Source organism: Phycodurus eques, chromosome 3 (genome assembly GCF_024500275.1).
Source record: "Phycodurus eques isolate BA_2022a chromosome 3, UOR_Pequ_1.1, whole genome shotgun sequence".
NCBI classification, from domain to species: Eukaryota; Metazoa; Chordata; class Actinopteri; order Syngnathiformes; family Syngnathidae; genus Phycodurus; species Phycodurus eques.
In genome coordinates, this window is record NC_084527.1 from 31,743,946 (window position 1) to 31,765,595 (window position 21,650).

At 41.2% G+C, this 21,650-nt stretch overlaps 1 protein-coding gene and 1 long non-coding RNA gene across 7 annotated transcripts in view; both read right to left on the reverse strand.

The window, feature by feature from the left end:
• The window catches only part of golga1 (golgin A1), a 66,968-nt gene that overhangs the window by 4,159 nt on the left and 41,159 nt on the right, over nucleotides 1-21,650 (reverse strand). For 5 of the 6 annotated variants that reach the window (XM_061673112.1, XM_061673111.1, XM_061673109.1 and 2 more), the window contains 8 exons: nucleotides 19,587-19,661; nucleotides 19,395-19,484; nucleotides 19,177-19,279; nucleotides 15,124-15,284; nucleotides 14,821-14,976; nucleotides 14,546-14,605; nucleotides 6,174-6,398; nucleotides 5,995-6,081 (listed from right to left, as the gene is read on the reverse strand). In XM_061673112.1, coding sequence (XP_061529096.1) covers nucleotides 5,995-6,081; nucleotides 6,174-6,398; nucleotides 14,546-14,605; nucleotides 14,821-14,976; nucleotides 15,124-15,284; nucleotides 19,177-19,279; nucleotides 19,395-19,484; nucleotides 19,587-19,661 — 957 coding nt within the window. Of the gene's footprint in view, nucleotides 1-5,994; nucleotides 6,082-6,173; nucleotides 6,399-11,050; nucleotides 11,672-14,545; nucleotides 14,606-14,820; nucleotides 14,977-15,123; nucleotides 15,285-19,176; nucleotides 19,280-19,394; nucleotides 19,485-19,586; nucleotides 19,662-21,650 lie in introns of those variants that run through there. The other variant, XM_061673113.1, reaches the window with a different exon arrangement.
• Nucleotides 664-5,988, reverse strand: LOC133400442 (uncharacterized). Its single transcript, XR_009768349.1, has 4 exons — nucleotides 2,800-5,988; nucleotides 2,603-2,652; nucleotides 2,453-2,509; nucleotides 664-2,359 (listed from the first exon to the last, which is right to left on the reverse strand). It is a non-coding gene; the product is annotated as an uncharacterized LOC133400442 (long non-coding RNA).

Below are 21,650 nucleotides of genomic sequence, written 5' to 3' on the forward strand. Positions count from 1 at the left end.
GATGCTGGTTTATGAACTTGCTGGCACTGATAATCTGGATGGTCCTTTTCCTCTTCAGCCTGACACGACGGCCATGACTTCCATAAAACAATTTGAGATATGGGCTCGTCAGATCATAGCACACTTTTCCACTTTGCGTCAGTCCTTCTCAGATGAGCTCAGACCCAGAGAAGCTGGCGGGACATATGGGTACAGTTGATAAATGGCCGGATCATCAAAAGCCGGGATCATCAAAAGCAAGACACAGACATTGGCTTTTGCATGCCGACGCTAAGTGAATTACCAGCACCCGGAGCATCAAAGCGGAGACAAAAGATACCTAGATTGCACCAGAACGCTAAATTAATTAGCTTCCACCACCAGCCAGCCCACAGACCCTCACCCACAAAGGCGTCTCCTCCCTGCTGCGCCGGTGTGATACTTAGCCAGTCAAACTGGGACAATGGACGGGTTGCTCGCGACACCCAGAGGCAACTGAACTCCACTGCAGATGCGGGTTCATTAACCCCAGTCTTTACCGGACTTGACTGGGATTTAATATTTTAAGAACTTTACATGAACACCACGAGTGACTGTATTTCTGCAAACTTGAATGGCTGATGTCGAATCTATTGTCAACTGAACCAGATGAAATGTTTCACTCCACACCACACAAATACCACATTGCAAATATTAGTGTTCTCAACAATTAGATAACATTTGAAACATTCGTTACAGGTATTAAAGAGGATGGGCGTGTGACAATGCAACTCTGAATAATGGTCTTGTTATCTTAAATCCAATTATTAATATTTTATTCCACTGGTTTTAAACCACAAATTACACTAAGATGAAATGCAATTCTAGAGGCGCAGTCAGCCTTCCATTTGGACAAAAGGGGCCGGCCTCACTCTCTGGAGCAGATAAAAAGGTCGAAGCTCCTATGTCTCTGGCTCTGTCTCGCTGAACTCTCTCACTCTCTCGTTGTTCCACCTGCCGGCCTGGCCCAGCCCGGAGAGCCCCCAACCTCTCACCACAAGGTGGCAGATGCTGGGAGACGCCGAACTTCCCTGCTGCGCTGCCAAGCGTGGACCGCAGAAGGCACCTGGCAACTACCCACCGCTACCCTTCTGCGCTGCCAAGCGTGGACCGCAGAAGGCACCTGGCAACTACCCACCGCTACCCTTCTGGAAGTCGGGCAGTTTACGGATGAGGAGCCGTTGGGAAGCAATTGCGGTGCGAGCTTTCCCTGACCGCATGGCAAGCATTGGCACTGCCAGCGCGCCGGCCAACCTGTACTTGTGAAGTGCGTATTTTCCTCTTTCCCTCCTTTTTCTTCAAACCATCCCTCGTGAGCGCCCTTGCCAACCCCCGGAAGGTCGACCTGCCTGCCTGAATTGGTCAACACACGTAAGTCCAACATTGTGGTCTACTAAAGTACAGAGTAGTGTATATTTGGGTTTCAAATTAATGAGAACAGGAATTCCAGCTATACCCATTGTCATCACATGCTCGCTACCAACCTCACATCACAAGTCAGTTTCCTTTGACAATGTGTCTTCTGTTTGTTTTTTCTTTTTTGTCATATGTTGTTTCCCTGTAGATTACCCTATTAGATCTCATTAAATTTTTCATAAAATTCACTACGTGTATTGTTGTGTGTGTTTGGGTTCGAGGAAAAAAACCTTTGGCCGTCTAGAACTCTTATAAAAATTTCATAAAGTGTAGCAAGCTTTCGATTATGAGACTGATAAAAAGGTTTCTCTTCACTTCCCCTAAATTTTATCCACATAAAAAGTGACGTGGTGCCCCCTTCTACTAGATAAAATAGCTTGATTTATAATGCTGTAATATAAAATTACGCTAAACCGGAAGTAACACAGGCGTCGCTTCCAGCTCATTCTTTTCACCTAAATTAATTACACCTTTATTTAACCCGTATACGCTACACTACTTTCAGCCCAGTCTTTCTGCAGGAAAGAAAATTGAGAAAACAGCCTTTTTGTGAAAGCAGACAGATCAAGCATAACAATGACATGGACACCAATATTTTTTTTCTTTAGTGAAAATCTCAACCATCTGAACATAAAACAACACTGAAAAAGTAATTTTGACAGAGAAATTTATTTACAAGTATAACTGTACAGAATTTACATTAGACAAAAATGCATGAACAAATGGGACTCCCACACTTGCTCTTTTTTCTCCAAATTCTCTTCCTCAACCGTTTGCTCAATAGTCCAGGTTTTTATTACCTTGCGCATAAAATCTAGCAAAGTTTTATCCACATCTGGATTTTATTCTTTGGTAGCGGTGAATGGGATGTTGTGTGGTTGTCATTGTCCTTGAAACCAGTCCCTACTTCTGCTCGAAGTACAACCTGTGCAGTTTAGAAACATAACTATTACTAAAAAAAAATACATTGTTGAAATTGCTGTCATGGGACGTGGAGGAAAAAAAAGCTTTCAATTACCTTTTTTGTCTGCACTGCCCACTGGAATGGGGGTCGAACGTCTGCTGGATGCATGACCTGCAAGTTTTAAAAAATACATACCATTACTCGAGAATACTTTTTATTGATGACGTGTTTTGCAAGGGTAAAAAAAAACAAAAAAAACTTTACTTTTCTTCGTCGCAATCCTAAAAGATGTTCAACTTGCGGGTGTTTAAGTACTGCAAGATGGAAAATTCAAATCAGTCGTGGCAACAGATGTTACCTTGTAATGTGAACTAGTTGGACTAAATTATGTTATGTAACAAGGATTTAAGAAGCATGTTTGCTCGCTAAATGTAAGCTAACATGAGCTGCAAATGAGTTACCTTCGTCTCCATTATCATCCGGAGGAAGCCCCGAATGAAGCTCTGCTGCTTCCAGGCGATCCAGAGGGAGTTCACTCATCACGATTCCGGATCCCATTCACTCAAATCCCGGTCGGCAGACGATCAGCTGGCAAGCGGCCGAGAGCATCTCGCTATATGGCCCAGCATTTTGGGCGATAGCTTTGCAACAAAAGGAACACTCGGAGCGTCATCCTTTATTTCGTTGCATGATCCAAGGCGTCATTCCTGTTGGTCGCAGGAATATTTTTCTTGCCTTGGCGCAATAAATTTGTATTACCGAGAGATTTATTTTTTGGGGGATTTTTTTTCATTTTGTCTTCTCTCTTTTCCGCCATATTATGCGCTTGCATCTTCTCATTGTCTCCTGCACCCTGCCCCCTCCTTCTTCTTCCTCTTCTTCAATATGAGGGAGGGACGTTCACCTCAAGGCATTGTTGCCCTCCACAGCAGGGGTGTCAAACTCAAATTCATGGTGGGCCCAAATAAAAAATTGGGACAACGTCGCAGGCCAAACTCACCATTTAATGAAATAACCACTGCGATGTGCATGTTTCCCTTTTCTGCAGAAATGTAACGTTAAACTTATGACAACAAACTTACATTTTGCTTAAATACTGAATCTGAAGGAAGATATTTATTATAATTCAAGGAGACTGGTAGTATAGTTGCTAACGACTGCAACAGAAAGGGAAGGGGCGCTCGCCGGTCTCGACTGATGGGCCAACACAGTAGCAAAGCATTCTGGGATTTGTAATATTACTAGCGCATGTGGTATATACTGGCAGGCCAGCGCTAATACACATTTGATATGGTCTTGCGGGCCAAATATAATTACATCGTGGGCCAAATTTGGACCCCGGGCCTGAGTTTGACAAATATGCTCTACAGGGTGCTATTCCTCATTGCAGTTATCCAGAGGCTTGACGATCACACAACTGCACAAGACCCTCCCCCATCCATCCCCGTTATATAACGCCATTGACATCTTTAGACGGCATTGGCAGGGAATATCTCGATTCTGAATGACGTCTTTGGACGGCATTGTCAGGGAATGATTTAAAAAATGCCAGTGACGTCTTTAGACGGCATTGGCAGGGACTAGATAGATTATGAATGACGTTTTTGGAGTTAACCTGTTCTTGACCTGTGGAATTTTCAACATAAGTGTTTTTTTAGCATTCTTCAACTTTCCCAGTCTTTTGTTGCCCGTGTCCCGGCTTTTCCGGAATGTGTTGCAGGCATCAAATTCAAACTGTGAGGATATTTGCAAGAAAAAAAAAAATCTTGCCTTTGTAGTGTATTAAATTTAATTGAGGTTGAAAAGGATTTGCAAATTATTGTATTCTCTTTTTATTTGTTATACACATCCCAAATTCATTAGAAATGGGGTTTTATACACACACACACATATATATATATATATATATATATATATATATATATATATATATATAACTATACTATTCTGTTTGTAGACGTTATACCATGTGGAGTTTTGTTAAACGGTATGTGGTGATTTGTCAAACAGGAATGTAGGAATTAAAGTCAGAAATAGAAATGAACAATTAAAGTAACACAAAAATAACATTTGTTAAAATGTGCAAATTCATTTTCAAAATGTAAAGCACAGGTGTCAAACTCAAGGCCCGGGGGCCAGATCCGGCTCGCCACATGATTTTATGTGGCCTGCTAAGGCAAAATCATGTGTCAACTTCCATGATTCTTTTTAAAATCTTCACCAAAATTTAAAATTGTCATATATCATAAATTATAACGTTGAGATATCGTAAGCATTTTTATCAAACATTAATAATAGTTGAAAAAAACCATTACCCTTGATTTCTGATTCCAAAACTAGTTCATACATTTTGTGTGTAAATATGATGGTGATTAAAGATTTTTATGGTTTCACAGTTATAACGGCCCTCTGAGGGAAACTGTAACTACAGTGTGGCCCGCGACAAAAATGAGTTTGACACCCCTGGTGTAAAGGATACAGCGGCAGAAATAAGTATTTAACGCGTCACCATTCTTCTCACTAAATATATTTCCAAAGGTGCTATTGACATGAAATTTTCACCAGATGTTGGGAACATCCCGAGGAATCCATACATACAAAAATGTAGAACAAATAAGATGAGAAATTAAGTTGTGTGTTGTAATGTGAAATGACATCGGGAAAAAGTACTGAACACAAAGAAAGGGACGTGCAAAAAGGCACGGAAAGCCAAGACAACACCTAAAATCTATCAATAATCAAACAGCAATACAGCCCCTTGTCAGTGCAAATGAAGATCAGCTGGTACAGTCCTAATTGATGGCCTACAAAAAGGTCTCATTGCCAAGGTGTGAGTCAAGACATTGCACATCACCCTAAAAAAACACCATACCAACAGTGAAGTTTAGAGGTGTGAACATGATGGTGTGGGGCTGCTTTTCAATAAATGGTACTGGTAATCTTCAAATTATTGAAGATGGCATGAATGGGCAAAGGTACGGAGACATTCTTGACGAAAATCAGCTGCCATCTACGAGGATGATTAAAATGAAACAAACGTGGACATTTTATCAGAATAATGATCCAAAACATACTGCCAAGGAAACTCTCAATTGGTTTCAAAGGAAAAAAAAAACAAAAACTGCTGGAATGGAACGGTGAATCACCTGACTTGAATCCAATCAAAAATCTATAGAAAGAACTGAAACTCAAGGTCCATAAAAGAAGCCCACAGAACCTTAAAGATTTGAAAACTGCTTGTGTGGAGGAATGAGCCAAAATCACACCAGAGCAATGCACGGGACTAGTTTCTGCATACAGGAGGCATCTTGAACCTGTCATTGCAAGTATTGAATAAATACCATTCACCGTGTTCAACACTTTTACCCATGTCATTTCACATTATTACACATAACTTAATTTCTGATCTTATTTGTTCTACTTTCTTTGTATGTATGGATTACTTGGGTTGTTCCCATCTGGTGAAATTTGCATGACAACAGCACAGTTGAAAATATACTTAGTGAGTAAAATGGTGACGTGTTAAATCTTTATTTCAGCCGCTGTATGTAAAAAATTACAACAATGTAGCTGTAGTAGTTATTAATTGCTTATTATATGAGAAATCAGTAACTACTCAAAATATGAAGAAATGTAGATTTTGACTTAACACTGACTTTATACTCAAGGGTTTGCTTTAACATGTCCTCTTCCTCACGAGTGAAGTTCAGCAACACAGAAACAGCTCGTATGAGCTGATATGCCTAAAAACGAAACACATAAGAACATAGTTGCCTAAATCCATATTTTATTGTTTAATTTTACAAACAATTTAAAACGGGGACTGGTGACTTACCTCAGTCTCCCTGGACGACATAAATTTGAGAACAACATGCTTCAAGTATTCAAAGTTGATTTCTCTTGAGTCATTGAGGTCTGAGGTGTTGGTCACTGTGGTATTTGCAGTGGAAAGGCTTGGACTAGACACTGATGGCAACTCTGCACAAACCATTTCTTGTTTTACTACAACACTTTCTGTTATTTTTTCCTTTGCATCCTCTTCTGGCTCAGGCTTCAGCTTCTATAGCGCATAAAGAAATAGAGAAAAATATCTGAAACTGTGAAAACAAAGCAGTAATGCACAGACAAGGAACAAGTGGTTTAGTTTCCTCCAGAGCTCCACTACCATTTTCAAGGATAAGTGAAAGTGGTAAATATATTTTCTTCTGTAATTCTATAGTAACCCACAGTGGTAAACAAATAAATCATACATCATATCTGGCTACACACGGTCAAAAGCTAAAGATGCCAAGAAGTTGAATGTATGTGCTAACACAAGTCCTTATTTCTTGAAGTAAACTTGTATTCATTATTTTAGCATGCTGAGACGGCACAGAACAGGCTACCGATATTATAGATCGCTAAAGGGCTTATCTCACTGGTGCAGACATCGCTGTGACTGCCGAGGCTGATCAGTCGTGGCAACTCTGGCGACCCATCAGACCAAAATATTGCTTGCGTTACCACCAGGAAGATGTCTCCAGACCAGTTCACCCAGAGGTTGCTCATATACAGTGGGGCAAAAAGGTATGTTAGTCAGCCACCAATTGTGCGAAGTTCTCCCACTTAAAAAGATGAGAGAGGCCTGTAATTTTCATTATAGGTATACCTCACCTATGAGAGACAAAATGAGAAAAAATAAATCCATAAAGTCACTAATTTTTAAAGAATTTATGAGCAAATTATGGTGGAAAATAAGTTTTTGGTCACCTACAAACAAGCAAGATTTCTGGCTCTCACAGATCTGTAACTTCTTTAAGAGGCTCCTCTGTCCTACGCTCGTTACCTGTATTAATGGAACCTCTTTGAACGCATCAGTATAAAAGACACCTGTCCAGAACCTCAAACAGTAACACTCCAAACTCCAATATGGCCAAGACCAAAAAGCTGTCAAGGCACCAGAAAAAAAATTGTAGACCTGCACCATGCTGGGAAGACTGAATCTGCAATAGGTAAGCAGCTTGGTGTGAAGAAATTAACTGTGGGAGCAACTATTAGAAAATGGAAGACATACAAGACCACTGATAATCGCGCCATCGTTCTGGGGCTTCACACAAGATCTCTCCCCGTGGGGTCGAATTGATCATAAGAATGGTGAGCAAAAATCCCAGAACCACACGGGGGGACCTAGTGAGTGACCTGCAGAGAGCTGGGACCAAAGTAACAAAGGCTACCATCAGTAACACACTACGCCGCCAGGAACTCAAATCCTGCAGTGCCAGACGTGTCCCCCTGCTTAAGCCGATACATGTCCAGGCCCATCTGAAGTTTGCTAGAGAGCATTTGGATGATCCAGAAGAGGATTGGGAGATTGTGACATGGTCAGATGAAACCAAAATAGAACTTTTTGGTAAAAACTCAACTTGTCGTGTTTGGAGGAGAAAGAATGCTGAGTTGCATTCAAAGAAAACCATACCTATTGTGAAGCATTGGGGTGGAAACATCATGCTTTAGGGCTGTTTTTATGCAAAGGGACCAGGACGACTGATCCGGGTAAAGGAAAGAATGAATGGGGCCATGTATCGTCAGATTTGGAGTGAAAACATTCCATCAGCACGGGCATTGAAGATGAAACGTGGCTGGGTCTTTCAGCATGACAATGATCCCAAACATACCACCCAGGCAACGAAGGAGTGGCTTTGTAAGAAGCATTTCAAGGTCTTGGAGTGGCCTAGCAAGTCTCCAGATCTCAACCCCATAGAAAATCTTTGGAGGGAGTTGAAAGTCTTTGTTTCCCAGCGACAGCCCCAAAACATCACTGCTCTTGAGGAGATCTGCATGGAGGAATGGGTCAAAATACCAGCAACAAGTGTGTGAAAACCTTGTGAAGACTTACAGAACTTTTTTTATTGACCAAATACTTATTTTCCACCATAATTTGCTAATAAATTCGTTAAAAATCAGACAATGTGATTTTCAGGATTATTATTATTATTATATTTGTTTGTCTCTCATAGGTGAGGTATAGCTACGATGAATATTACAAGCCTCTCATCTTTTTACGTGGGAGAACTTGCACAATTGGTGGCTGACTAAATACTTTTTAGCCCCACTGTAGGCCTATATACAGTATCTATAGTATTTAAATAAATATAACATTTGTGTGTGTGTTTTAAAAACAGAGATGGAAAGTTAATATTTACTGATTGACAGATTGTGATACATACTGTAGGTTTCCACATGTAATTTATTAATGCAGAAACACAGTTTAAAAACAGCTCGCAATTCAGACGAAAACATTTATACTTTTAAGGTATGGGCTGGGCAATTAATCAAATTTTAATCCTGATTTAAATTTTGGCTTCTCACAACTGTAAAAACATTATATCCATCTATCCATTTTCTGTACAGCTTATCCTCACTCGGGTCATGGGTGGGCTGGCGCTTATCCCAGCTATCTTCGGGCGAAGAGGTGGGGTACACCCTGAACTAATTGAAGAAAAATTAGTAATATGCAGCAAGCACAGTGCTTGCTGTGTGAAGGCGCAGCTGTAGTTTGCTGCCCAGTGCCCATTTGAGAGTGTTAACTCTTAGATGGGTGACGGGTCCCTAAGTTTTGCCTGAGGGCGGACGCCAGTACGGTCCTCTTTTATGAGGAAAACGCTTTCATGTCCATAAAATCTAAAATATTGGGGCGATCATTCTGATATTTTCAGAGGTTGAAATAGGCATTAGCAAAGAAATCCACATACATTTTTTATGATTAATTGCAGTTTTCTGACATTAAGCTTTTTCTCTATAGTGAGCGTATGGAGAGGAGTCTCCAAAACGTCTCTGATGAAATCAAACGTTCAAATTCACTGCGACTCCCTGGTGACCTGGCTAGTCTCCAGGAGACATCACGGAGGCGTCTCTGAAACCAGCGGGGACTCAAGCCAACTAGTCTCCAGGCCAGTGACATAGGCCCTTAAGGTAGTCCAATAATGATTACCATTGCAATGAGACACAATTATACAAGTAGTGTGTAGTAGTGTGCCATTAAATTGACTTCAAAGTTGAGTTGGATTATTTGGTAGACATGCTTTTTGGACTGTTTCTGAAACCTAATCCATCCAGCCATCAATTTTGAATATCACTTGTCCTCATTAGGGTTGCTAAGTGTGCAGCAGCCGATCACAGCTGCTTTAGGACAAGAGGCAGGGTATAACCTGGACTGGTCAGCTGTCTATCACAGGGCATATAGACAAAAGACCATTCACACTCACATTATTACCTATGGGAACCTTTGAGTCTTCAAATAAACTAACACTTTGGAAAGTGCAGCAAGAGTACCCTGAGAAAACACATGGCAGTACAGTGCCATAAAAAAAGTATATTGGCCTCCTTCTCAAATTCTTCTATTTTTGCATAGTTTCCCTACTTTGTTTAAGATCATCAAACAAATGTAAATATCAGACAAATATAACCCAAGTGAACTTAAAATGCTGTTTTTAAATGGTGATTCAATTCATTTAGGGAAAAAAACAAACTATTGTAGTTAGCTGGCCCTGTGTGAAAAAGTAATTACCCCCTTGTTAAATCATGAACTGTGACTTGTCACAATTTCTGGTTAATTTTCACTTATCACACACAAGCCTGATTACCTCCAGACCTGTTCAATCAAGAAGTTACTTAAACAGACTCCGCCCCGACAAAATCAAGTCGGACAAAAGATCTAATAAAGCTGCAACAAAATGAAACTGTCAAGAAAGAAAGTAATTTGACATCTATCAGTCTGGAAAGGCTTACAAAAGCCTAAAGCTTTAGGATTCCAGCAAACCATACTGACAGCCATTATCCTCACAAGGGGTAAACATGGAACAGTGGTGAACTTTCCCAGGAGTGGCCAGCCTACAAAGATTAACCCAACAGAACAGCAATGACTCATCCAGGGGGCCACAAAGGAACTCAGGACAACTTCTAAAGAACTGCAGGACTCCCTTGCCTCAGTTAAGATCAGTGTTCATGACACAACAATAAGAAAGAGACTGGGCAAAAATGGCATCCATGGCAGTATTCCAAGGCGAAAACCACTACGGACCAAAAAGAACATAAAGGCTCGTCTTTTGGGAGAAAATTATATGGACTGATGAGATGAAAGTTGAGCATTTTGGAAGGTGTGCGTCTCATTACATCTGCCGTAAATGTCGCACAACATTTAAAAAAAAGAACATCATGCCAAAGGTCAAACATGGCAGTGGTAGTGTGATGGTCTTGGGTAGCGTTTTTCCTTCAGGAACTGGAAATGTTGCTGTGATTGATAGAACCATGAATTATGTTCTTTAAGAGAAAATCCTGAAGAAGAATGTTTAGCCATCAGTTTGTGACCTCAAACTGAAGCACGCGTGGGTTCTGGAGCAGGATAACCATCCAAAACACACTAACAAGTCAACTTCTGAATGGCTTTAAAAAACAAAATGGTTTTGGACTGTGCTAGTCAAAGTCCAGATTTAATCTGATTGAAATGCAATGGCATGACCTTAAAAAGGATGTTCATGCTCGAACAACATTCATTTTTGCTGAATTCAACAATTCTGCAAGGAATTGGAGGCCAAAATATCTCCACAGAGATGTGAAAGACTCATTGCCAGTTATAGAAAATAATTAATAACTTTTTAAACTATTTTTGCTGTAGATTGAAAATGTGGGTTTGACACAAAAAATGAACATGAGACAGATCAATATTTCAGCTTTTATTTCCCAGTTTTTAAATCTAAGAAGAAAGCGTAATTTGTCATGAAACTACATTTTTAAGTGAACAAAAATATTATAACAAATCTAGATTTAGAGACCTCGTTTAATGAATGAACTCATGTTTACTGTATTTAAATAGCACTTTTCATACATTAAAATGCAACATAAAGTACTTTACAGAGATAAAAACCATTACATTAAAACAATTAAAATAGCAAGTAATATACAAGAACACACACCTCCGATCCTCCCATATAAACACAAAACACACCCACATGAACACACACACACGCACGTACACATGCACACAGAAAATATTCATTAATAGTATCGAGACATGGTAAGGCACTGACCAGGTGAGGAAAAACAACCTGTGGGAGCCATCCACACCGAGAGGTGCTGAAGCCCGCAGCCACAGAGGGTAGCGCCACAGAGACCATTACGACCAGGGTGGATCGAGATAGACTCTCCATATTGTGCAGACTATATTGTGCAGAGTGCCCCAGTACCTCGGGCCCAGGGAAATTGCAGAATGGCATCCCCACAGGCAGACCGAACACACCTCTCAGCGTGGAGGCTCTCATGAGGAGACATTGGAGTTAAACTTAAAACGTTGAAAAACTGAAAGATGATAGGATAGCATAAAAAATGAAGGACAATTAGAAATACAATAAAATTAGATAAAAGCTTGTTTTATCTTAAAATTGTCCATATCCTCTGAATTTCAGTATTCTCAGATTCCTGTAGTCCTCCATAAAAGCAGACTGATTATCTTAGTGTTTGATCAAAATAAGACATTTGCAAACATCTGCTTTTACTTTAGAAAACAATTACAATTTTGCCCATTTTCTTTTGTTTGCATTTTCTGCACTGTCAATTTGAAATAAGGTCCTGTTTTTACATAAACGGATGAAATGTTTGTTTAATTTAGATTCATCAATTCCGAAAAAAGAAAAATCGACAGCTTATTCGATTATTAAAATAATCATAAATTGGAGCCCTAGTGGTAAGTCCTATTTACTCGTAGGCAATTAATAATAGACATTTAAAATGATCTTCGGCTGGATATACAGTGGGTATGGAAAGTATTCGGACCCCCTTAAATTTTTAACTCTTTAAAATCATTTAAGTTATTTTTTTTCCTCATTAATGTACACACTGCACCCCATATTGACAGAAAAAAAATGTAATTGATGAAATTTTTGCGGATTTATTATAAAAGGAAAACTGAAATATCACACAGCCATTGGTATTCAGACCCTTTGCTCAGTATTTAGTAGAAGCACCCTTTTGAGCTAAGACAGCCATGAGTCTTTTTGGAAATGTTGCAACAGGTTTTTCACACCTGGATTTGGGGATCGTCTGCCATTCCTCCTTGCAGATCCTCTCCAGTTCTGTCAGGTTGGATGGTGAACATTGGTGGGCAGCCATTTTAAGGTCTTTCCAGAGATGCTCAATTGGGTTTAAGTCAGGGCTTTCGCTGGGCCATTTAAGAACAGTCACTGAACTGTTTTGAAGCCACTCCTTTGTTATTTTAGCTGTGTGCTTAGGGTCATTGTCTTGTTGGAAGGTGAACCTTTGGCCCAATCTGAGGTCCTGAAGGTTTTTGTCCAGGATTCTCCACACATACCGCTTAGTACTAAGGTCAAAAAGTTCTATCTTGGTCTCATCAGGTCAAAAAGTTCTATCTTGGTCTCATCAGACCAGAGAATCTTATTTCTCACCATTTTGGAGTCCTTCCGGTGTTTTTTTTAGCAAACTCCATGCGGGCTTTCATGTGTCTTGCACTGAGGAGAGTCTTCCATCAGGCCACTCTGCCATAATGCCCCGACTGGTGGAGGGCTGCAGTGATGGTTGACTTTCCTGAACTTTCTCCCATCTCCCGAATGCATCTCTGGAGCTCAGCCACAGCCTCTTTGGGTTCTTCTTTACCTCTCTCACCAAGGCTCTTCTCCCCCGATTGCCAAGTTTGGCCGGACGGCCAGCTCTAGGAAGGGTTCTGGTCGTCCCAAACGTCTTCCATTTAAGGATTATGGAGGCCACTGTGTTCTTAGGAACCTAAGTGCAACAAAATGTTTTTTTGTAACCATGGCCAGATCTGTGCCTTGCCACAATTCTGTCTCTGACCTCTTCAGGCAGTTCCTTTGACCTCTTGATTCCCATTTGCTCTGACATGCACTGTGACCTGTAAGGTCTTATATAGACAGGTGTGTGGGTTTCCTAATCAAGTCCAATCAGTATAATCAAACACAGCTGGACTCCAATGAACGTGTAGAAGCATCGCAAGGATAATCAGAAGAAATGGACAGCACCAGAGTTAAATATATGAGTGTCACAGCGAAGGGTCTGAATACTAAGGGTCCAAAATCTAAAAAAAAAATTTACTTAAATGATTTTAGCAAATGGCTGGAATATAACAAAGAGTGAACATTTTAAGAAGGTCTGAATACTTTCCGTACCCACTGTACATTAATTGAAAGTCATGCTGGATCTATTTTAAGGTCTTTCTTTATGGGTCTAACAATGTTTCCGTCATTAACTGCTTTTATTTTCCTTGGGCAACCTGTTCGACATCTGTTACTGAGTACATCATTGTTTTTTGTTTTGTTTTTTTCTTTCTCCAGGACATTTGAATGGTTGTATTTCCCAATGTTTGTGCAATGGCTGATTTGATATTTTATCGTCTCTCAGCTTCACAATTGCATGTTTTTCGCCCATAGCGCTCTGGTTTTCATGTCAATTACACCTCTAACTAGTATGAATACAGTCTTCATACAGTCCCCTCCAAAAGTATTGGAACTGAGGACACTAATTGTTGAACTAATTGGTGTGATTTCCTTTCCAAATTGACTTCTTCACAATGAGGTGAACCTCTCCCCATCTTTGCTTGTGAATGACTGAGCAATTCAGGGAAGCTTTTTTGGAATGTGTTGCAGCCATAAAATTCTAAATTAATGATTATTTGCTAAAAACAAAGTTCATCAGTTTGAACATTAAATATCTTGTCTTTGTAGTGTATTAAATTAAATATAGGTTGAACATGATTTGCAAATCATTGTATTCTGTTTTTATTTGTTTAACACAACGTCCCAAGTTATATGGTCCAATACCATTGCTCGCTTGAAAAGTGGGTGGCTTCAAAAAAAGGTGCTTTGTCCTGTTTTTGACCAAATTTAGATGTAAATACCATGAAATAAAAGCTGGAATTCTGAACTTGTGTCTGATATTCATCTTTTGATCTGAAACCCAAATGTCTTCAGTATGCAACAAAAACAAAGGAATTGACCTTGCCGTTCCAATACTTTTGGAGGACTGTAGGCAAAATCCAAATCTGAAATCTGAAACTGAGCGTAGACATTCAAAATGTGCTATCTTTTAAGATGAAAACGGTTTTCATTCAAAACAATTGTTGTATGTACTGTACTTCAGCATTGGACTCTTAATTGAGCATTTCAGTCTTTTAAAGAAAGCATGATGAGGTTTATTTTGTCTTACCAGTTCTTTCTGCAAAGTCCTTTTTAGTTCTGCCATTCGCTGCTGCAGTTGTTTGATAGTCTGAAAGTCAACCAAAAACACTATTAACATGGTGGTGTCAATGTGTCCCCCATTTATAATATAGCTGCATGTTATTTTCACCAGTGTTTTGATAAGGATAATGCACTTGACAAGGGTCAAGTCATCAATTTTATGAAGAACTACAGAGCAGGTGGTCCCTTTTGAAACTTTGAGTGAAGGTGACTGAGAATAAAAATGTAAATACAGTATCTCACCCTGTTCTTGTCACTGAGTTGCTGCTCAAGCTCTTTAACCTTCTGAATGTGGTCTAGATCATTCACTGTCACGCTGCCATTGTGGTCCTCATCGCACAAAGCAGGGCTGTGAAGCTGCTCTGTCAGGGTCTCTAACTCCACCTCTAAATATGAGATCTATAAACACACCAACATGCATGCACACGCACATGTACATTCGGGAAACTGTAAGCAGCTCAGATGTTTCTTGTTGGGAGTCTCAGGCAGTTTTAAGATATGCAGGAATGTGAATTAAGTACACTGAACAAATAGGTAGGAACTAACCCGGGCCTGCCAAGTGTCTTGCTGTTGGGTCTGGCTGAGTAGTTCTTCTCTCAAATGATCTAGCTGCGAGTCTTTGTCCAGCTCAATCTGCTCCCGTTGGACCCGCAGCTGCTCAAATTCCTCCCGCAGCAGGACAAGTGATGCCTGCCGACTCTGCACTTCTGTAACATGTTTTTACACAGTGTATTCCCTTGAGAGACCAAATGTATCATAGCAGCAGTGAACACTATAAACTGAAAGAAATCAACTGCTTTAACCAACCATTACATGAATTGAAGAAACAAAATAAAAAAGACAATTATTAAGAAATGGGTAGAACATAATTATCCTTAAAAGATGCAGTCTTCACTTAACATCATCATCATCTGAGAGAGTGTAGGTACTGTGGGGGAAAAAAGTATTTAGTCAGCCACCAATTGTGCAAGTCCCCCCACTTCCACACAATTGTACCAGTTCTCTTGAGAGGGGTTGGACTCTCTTCCACTCTGGAGTTGCCCTCAGGCAGAGGTGCCGAGCAGGTGTGGGTATACTTATTGGTCCCCGGCTCGGTGCCTGTACATTGGAGTTCACCCCGGTGGACGAGAGGGAAGCCTCCCTCCGCCTTCGGGTGGGGGGATGGGTCCTGACTGTTGTTTGTGCCTATGCACCTAACAGCAGTTCAGAGTACCCACCCTTTTTGGAGTCTTTGGAGGGGGTGTTGAAGAGCGCTCCCGCTAGGGACTCCATCGTTCTGCTGGGGGACTTCAATGCTAACGTGTGCAATGACAGTGAGACCTGGAAGGGCGTGATTAGGAGGAACGGACCCCCCCGATCAGAATCAGAGTGATGTTCTATTATTGGACTTCTGTGTTCATCACAGATTGTCCATAACGAACATCATGTTCAAGCATAAGGGTGTCCACACGTGCACTTGGCACCTGGACACTGTAGGTCGCAGTTTGATGATCGACTTTGTGGTCGTATCATCGGATTTGCGGCCAAATGTCTTGGACACTCGGGTGAAGAGAGGGGTGGAGCTGTCAACTGATCGCCACCTGGTGGTGAGTTGGCTCCGCTGGTGGGGGAAGATGCGGGTCTGACCTGGCAGGCCCAAACGTTTGCCGGGAAGGTCTGGCAGAATGAGTTTCAACTCCCACCTCCGGGAGAACTTCACCCATGTCTCGGGGGGGGGCATTTAGTCCGAGTGGACCATGATCCGTGCCTCCATTGGCGAGGCGGCCGACTGAAGCTCTGGGTGAAAGGTAGTCGGTGCCTGTCATTTCACTGAGGCAAAAACTCGGACATGGGAGGAGTTCGGTGAGGCCATTGAGAACGACTTCCGGACGGCTTCGAGGAAATTCTGGTCCACCATCCGGCGTCTCAGAAGGTGGGAAGCAGTGCATCATCAACTCTGTGTATAGTGAGGATGGGGCACTGCTAACCTCGACTCGGGACGTTGTGAGTTGGAATACTTCGAAGACCTCCTCAATTCCATCGACACGCCTTCCCATGAGGCAGCAGAGTCTGGGGTCTCTGAGGCGGGCTTTCCTATCTCTGGGCTTGAGGTCACCGAGGTGGTTAAAACGCTCCTCGGTGGCAGGGCCCCGGATAGATGAGATTTGCTGGAGTTCCTAAAGGCTCAGGATGTTGTGGGGGTGTCCTCGTTGACATCTCTGCAACATCGTGTGGACATCGGGGACAGTGCCTCTGGATTGGCAGACTGGGGTGGTGGTCCCCCTTTTTAAGAAGGGGGACCGGAGGGTGTGTTCCAACTACAGGGGGATCACACTCCGCAGGCTCCTTGGTAAGGTCTATTCAGGGTTGCTGGAGAGGGGGGTCAATTGGGAAATAAAATCTCAGATTCAGGAGGAGCAGTGTGGTTTTCGTCCTTGCCGTGGAACAGTGGACCAGCTCTACACCCTCGACAGGGTCCCCGAGGGAGCATGGGAGTTTGCCCAGCCAGTCTACATGTGTTTTGTGGACTTGGAGAAGGCGTTCGACCGTATCCATCAGGGAGTCCTGTGGGGGAGTATGGGGTACCAAACCCCCTGATACGGGCTGTTCAGTCCCTGTACGACCACTGTTTGGTCCGCATTGCTGGCAGTATGTCAGAGTCGTTTCCGGTGAGGGTTGGACTCCACCAAGGCTGTGCTTTGTCACCGATTCTGTTCATAACTTTTATGGACAGAATTTCTTGGCGCAGCCGAGGTGAAGAGGGGTCCGGTTTTGTGGCCTGAGTATTGCATCTTTGCTTTTTGCAGTGATGTGGTTCTGTTGGCTTCATCAAGCCATGATCTCCAACTCTCACTGGAACGGTTCGCAGCATAGTGTGAAGCGGCTGGGATGAGAATCAGCACCTCCAAATCTAAGACCATGGTCCTCAGTCGGACAAGGGTGGAGTGCGCTCTCCGGGTCGGGGATGAGATCCTGCCCCAAGTGGAGGAGAATGCAACGGGAGCTTGACAGGCGGATTGGTGCAGCGTCTGCAGTGATGCGTACTTTGTATCGGTCCGTTGTGGTGAAGAAGGAGCTCAGCCGAAAGGCGAAGTTCACAATTTATCGGTCGATCTACGTTCCTACCCTCACCTATGGTCATGAGCTGTGGATCGTGACCGAAAGAAAGAGATCCCGGATACAAATGGCCGAAATGAATTTCCTTCGCAGGGTGTCCGGGATCTCCCTAAGAGATACGATGCGAAGCTCGGTTATCCGGGAGGGGCTCAGAGTAGAACCGCTGGTCCTCCGCATTGATGGGGAGCCAGATGAGGTGGCTCGGGCATTTGATTAGGATGCCTCCTGGACACCTCCCTGGTGAGGTGTTCTGGGCACGGCCCACCAGGGGGAGACCCCGGGGACGACCCAGGACACGCTGGAGAGACTACGTCTCTCAGCTGGCCTGGGAATACATCTGGATCCCCTCGGAAGAGCTTGAGAAAGTGGCTGGGGAGAGGGAAGTCTGGGCTTCCCTGCTAAAGCCACTGCCCCCGCGATCCGATCTCAGATAAGCGGAAGTAAAGTGATGGATGGATGGATGGGTGAATGGATGGGGACTAACTCACATAAAACAGCATTTTAACAAACATTTACAATGATGCTCTGCATTCTGGGAAATACTCCACCGCTGCGTGGTGACATCATCTTTAAAAAATGGCGGCTTGCTATCAGAGAATTTGCCTTTTTTTATTCATTCAGATTTTGCAGCCTTTTTTCTTCTCTGTGGTGTGTCAAATTTAGAAACCATTTTATTTTCACTTTACAGGGACAAAACTGCAGACAAATAGTACACTATCATATTTTACTTAGATTTGTAATATTTTAAATATACAGTAATTAGACAATCAAATAAAGTTAAAAATAATTAAACAGTTTTCGTCACACATTCTGCTTCAATTCAATGCACTTTGTGCTTTTCCTGTTATGTGCGCCTTGGCCACCTGGGGGAGTATACAGACATACGAATATACTGTACATGGTCGTACTATTAGTCAGAGTATTAGTCATTCTTTGCAGAGCAAAAAGAATTATAAGTATTTTTACATTGTCAGTCGACATGTGTTGCTGTACTTTTTGTGTTCAAATATCCATTGCTAATAGGGTTATAATGCCGCAACATTGAAGCCATTCATTAACCCGTGCCTAAGGTGTTTCCCATGACTGTATATGCTAGCGTTAATCTAGCAGCCTTTAAGGAAAATGTTATGTGGTTGTTTGAAATACACATGTCATTCTGATTATTGTTAAGTGAGTTGAGTTGAGTTTGCTGCCACCATAAAGCGCTCGGATCTCAAGTTTTGGGCTCGCAAGTCAAGGCACCACATTTAAAAAAATAAAATAAATACATATATATATATATATATATACATATATATATATATATATATATATATATATATATATATATAAAGAAATATATATATATATATATCGACCCATCTATGGCTCACGTTGAAAAAAAAAAACTCAAGGCACCACTGTAGTTACTGGTTCATTGATTTGTTAATATAGTAAAAGTACTTGGAAAAATTATGGAAATTAATAGTCTTCCTTTAATGGATTGAAACTGTGTGTATGTACCGTCACGTAGCCTGTGGATGTCTCTTTCTCTCAACATTAGCGTCTCACTGACAGTTGACAAATCCTGTTGTGATCTCTCTAGCGATGTCGTCAACACTTCAACCTGAACTCAAGCACATAATGAAAGTCTATATAAAATATAAAAACGCAGAGTATATAGTATACATGAAATTCGATCAGGAGAACATGATGCAAGATGTGTGTGCTTGCAAACAGACCTTTGTTTGTAGCTCCTCTCTCTGTCGCCTGCTTTCTTCTAGAGCTTTGGCGATTTCAGTGCAAACTGTCTGCCGGCTGTCCAATTCCACCTGCAATGGAGAGTGGGCATTTTACCATATTCAATTATGACTTAATTTAAAAAAATAAATAACCACATGATGACAGGAGCTCCAATCATTAGCAGCTCTGACCTTGCACCTTTCCAGCTCTTCTATCTGCTGTCCCAGTACGACATTTACCTGATCTCTTTGCCTCTCTAGGTCAGCCTGGAGCAAAAACAAAAGTAATGGGAAATAATTAGGTTCTTTCTTATCATGGTTCCCATATGATCCATAAAAACATGACGGCTCCAAGAACATCTTTTCATGACTGGCAGCAGAACAAAACCATGCAAGACAGATGGACCAATGAGAACTCAGCTTTGTAAACTCATAAATCCATTTTGCCCCAATTCAATCTGATACTATTGTGGCTGGTCAAAAAAGGACTAATACCAAATCCTTATCCCGATACCAAATAAAACTTTACACTGCGGCAACCGATGAGAATGGACTATGAATCTGCCCACTGGTGGGATACATTGATCTTTTGATAGAAAATATGTTTTTTTTAAATTTAATTTTGCTGCAGATATTAATAAAGTATGTATCGCTATAGCTACTGTATCTATCACTCTATCTTTTCAGTATTTACCATGACAGCCTGGCAAGAGATACTGTTTACTTTGCCCACCTACTTTTTGATGTGATTGGCCCGTAATGAATGTGAACAGTCCATTCGATCATTATACAGATTACTAAAATGGATATGTGAAAAAGCCAAATAGCTATTCATTTTACAATGTCAAGTCAAAGAGGTCAGGCCTGAAACTTAGTAATAATATCAATTAGTGGCGTAACGATTCCTTTTAGCAACGATTCGATTTTGTATCACGATTCGTGGTCGCTGATTCGATTCAAGGATGATCTTGGTTCATTTATAACGAAACAATCTGAAACAATTAAGTGGTTGGAAATCGATTCAGTAACTTTTTTTGCCAAAAATTCATCCAGTGTGTTTGTGAAATAAAAATACATGCATACTGGACATCGCAGGTGATATATTTTCTAGATTCCTGCTGTTTCAAGTCAAGTTTATTTGTATAGCCCTTAATCACACAAAAAAAATGTCTAAGGGCTTCACAGGCCCACAGCTGTCAATGATTGACGAAATCCCCTCACATAATCTGTTGTTTCTTGTACGGGAATCAGGTAATATTAATTTTGGTTATTAAATATAAAGACTTTCGTGACTTACTCTTATAGTTTTGCAATAAAACAAAGGAAGACAGCAATTTATATAATTTCAGTTTTCTCAGTTACTAAATAAAATAAGAGCCAGTAAATAAAAAGTATTACGTGTTCAAATAAAATACAAATACAAAATACAGTTAATACTTCATGTTTTGATCATATGGGTATAGGCAAAATCATGCATTGTAAATATGCATTACACAGGTAGAAGGGTTTTCCAGAATTTTGAGGTCCACTTTGGGGGTGCGTATTATACATGGGTGCACATTATACACGAGAAATTAGGGTACTTGAATTATTATACTCTCGTATCATTATATCAGTGGGATAAAAACATCGATACTATTGTTTGTCGTGATAGTTTTGGGGAAAATAATGTGCTAAAAAATTTGCTATCATTACAGGCCGAAACACATAACACAACCCCAATTCCAATGAAGTTGGGACGTTGTGTTAAACACATAAAAACAGAATACAATGATTTGCAAATCATGTTCGACCTATATTTAATTGAATACACGACAAAGACAAGATTTTTAATGTTCAAACTGATGAGCTTTTTTTTCAGCAAATAATCATTAACTTGATTTTATGGCTGCAACACAATTCCAAAAACGCTGGGAAGGTGGCAAAAAAGACTGAGAAAGTTGAGGAATGCTCATCAAACACCTGTCTGGAACATCCCACAGGTGTACATGCTAATTGGGAACAGGTGGGTACCATGATTGGGTATAAAAGGAGCTTCCCTGAATTGCTCAGTCATTCACAAGCAAAGATGGGGCGAGGTTCACCTCTTTGTGAACAAGTGCGTGAGAAAATAGTCGAACAGTTTAAGGACAATGTTACTCAACATACAAATGCAAGGAATTTCGGGACTTCATCATCTACGGTCCATAATATCATCAAAAGGTTCAGAGAATCTGGAGAAATCACTGCATGTTAGCGGCAAGGCCGAAAACCAAC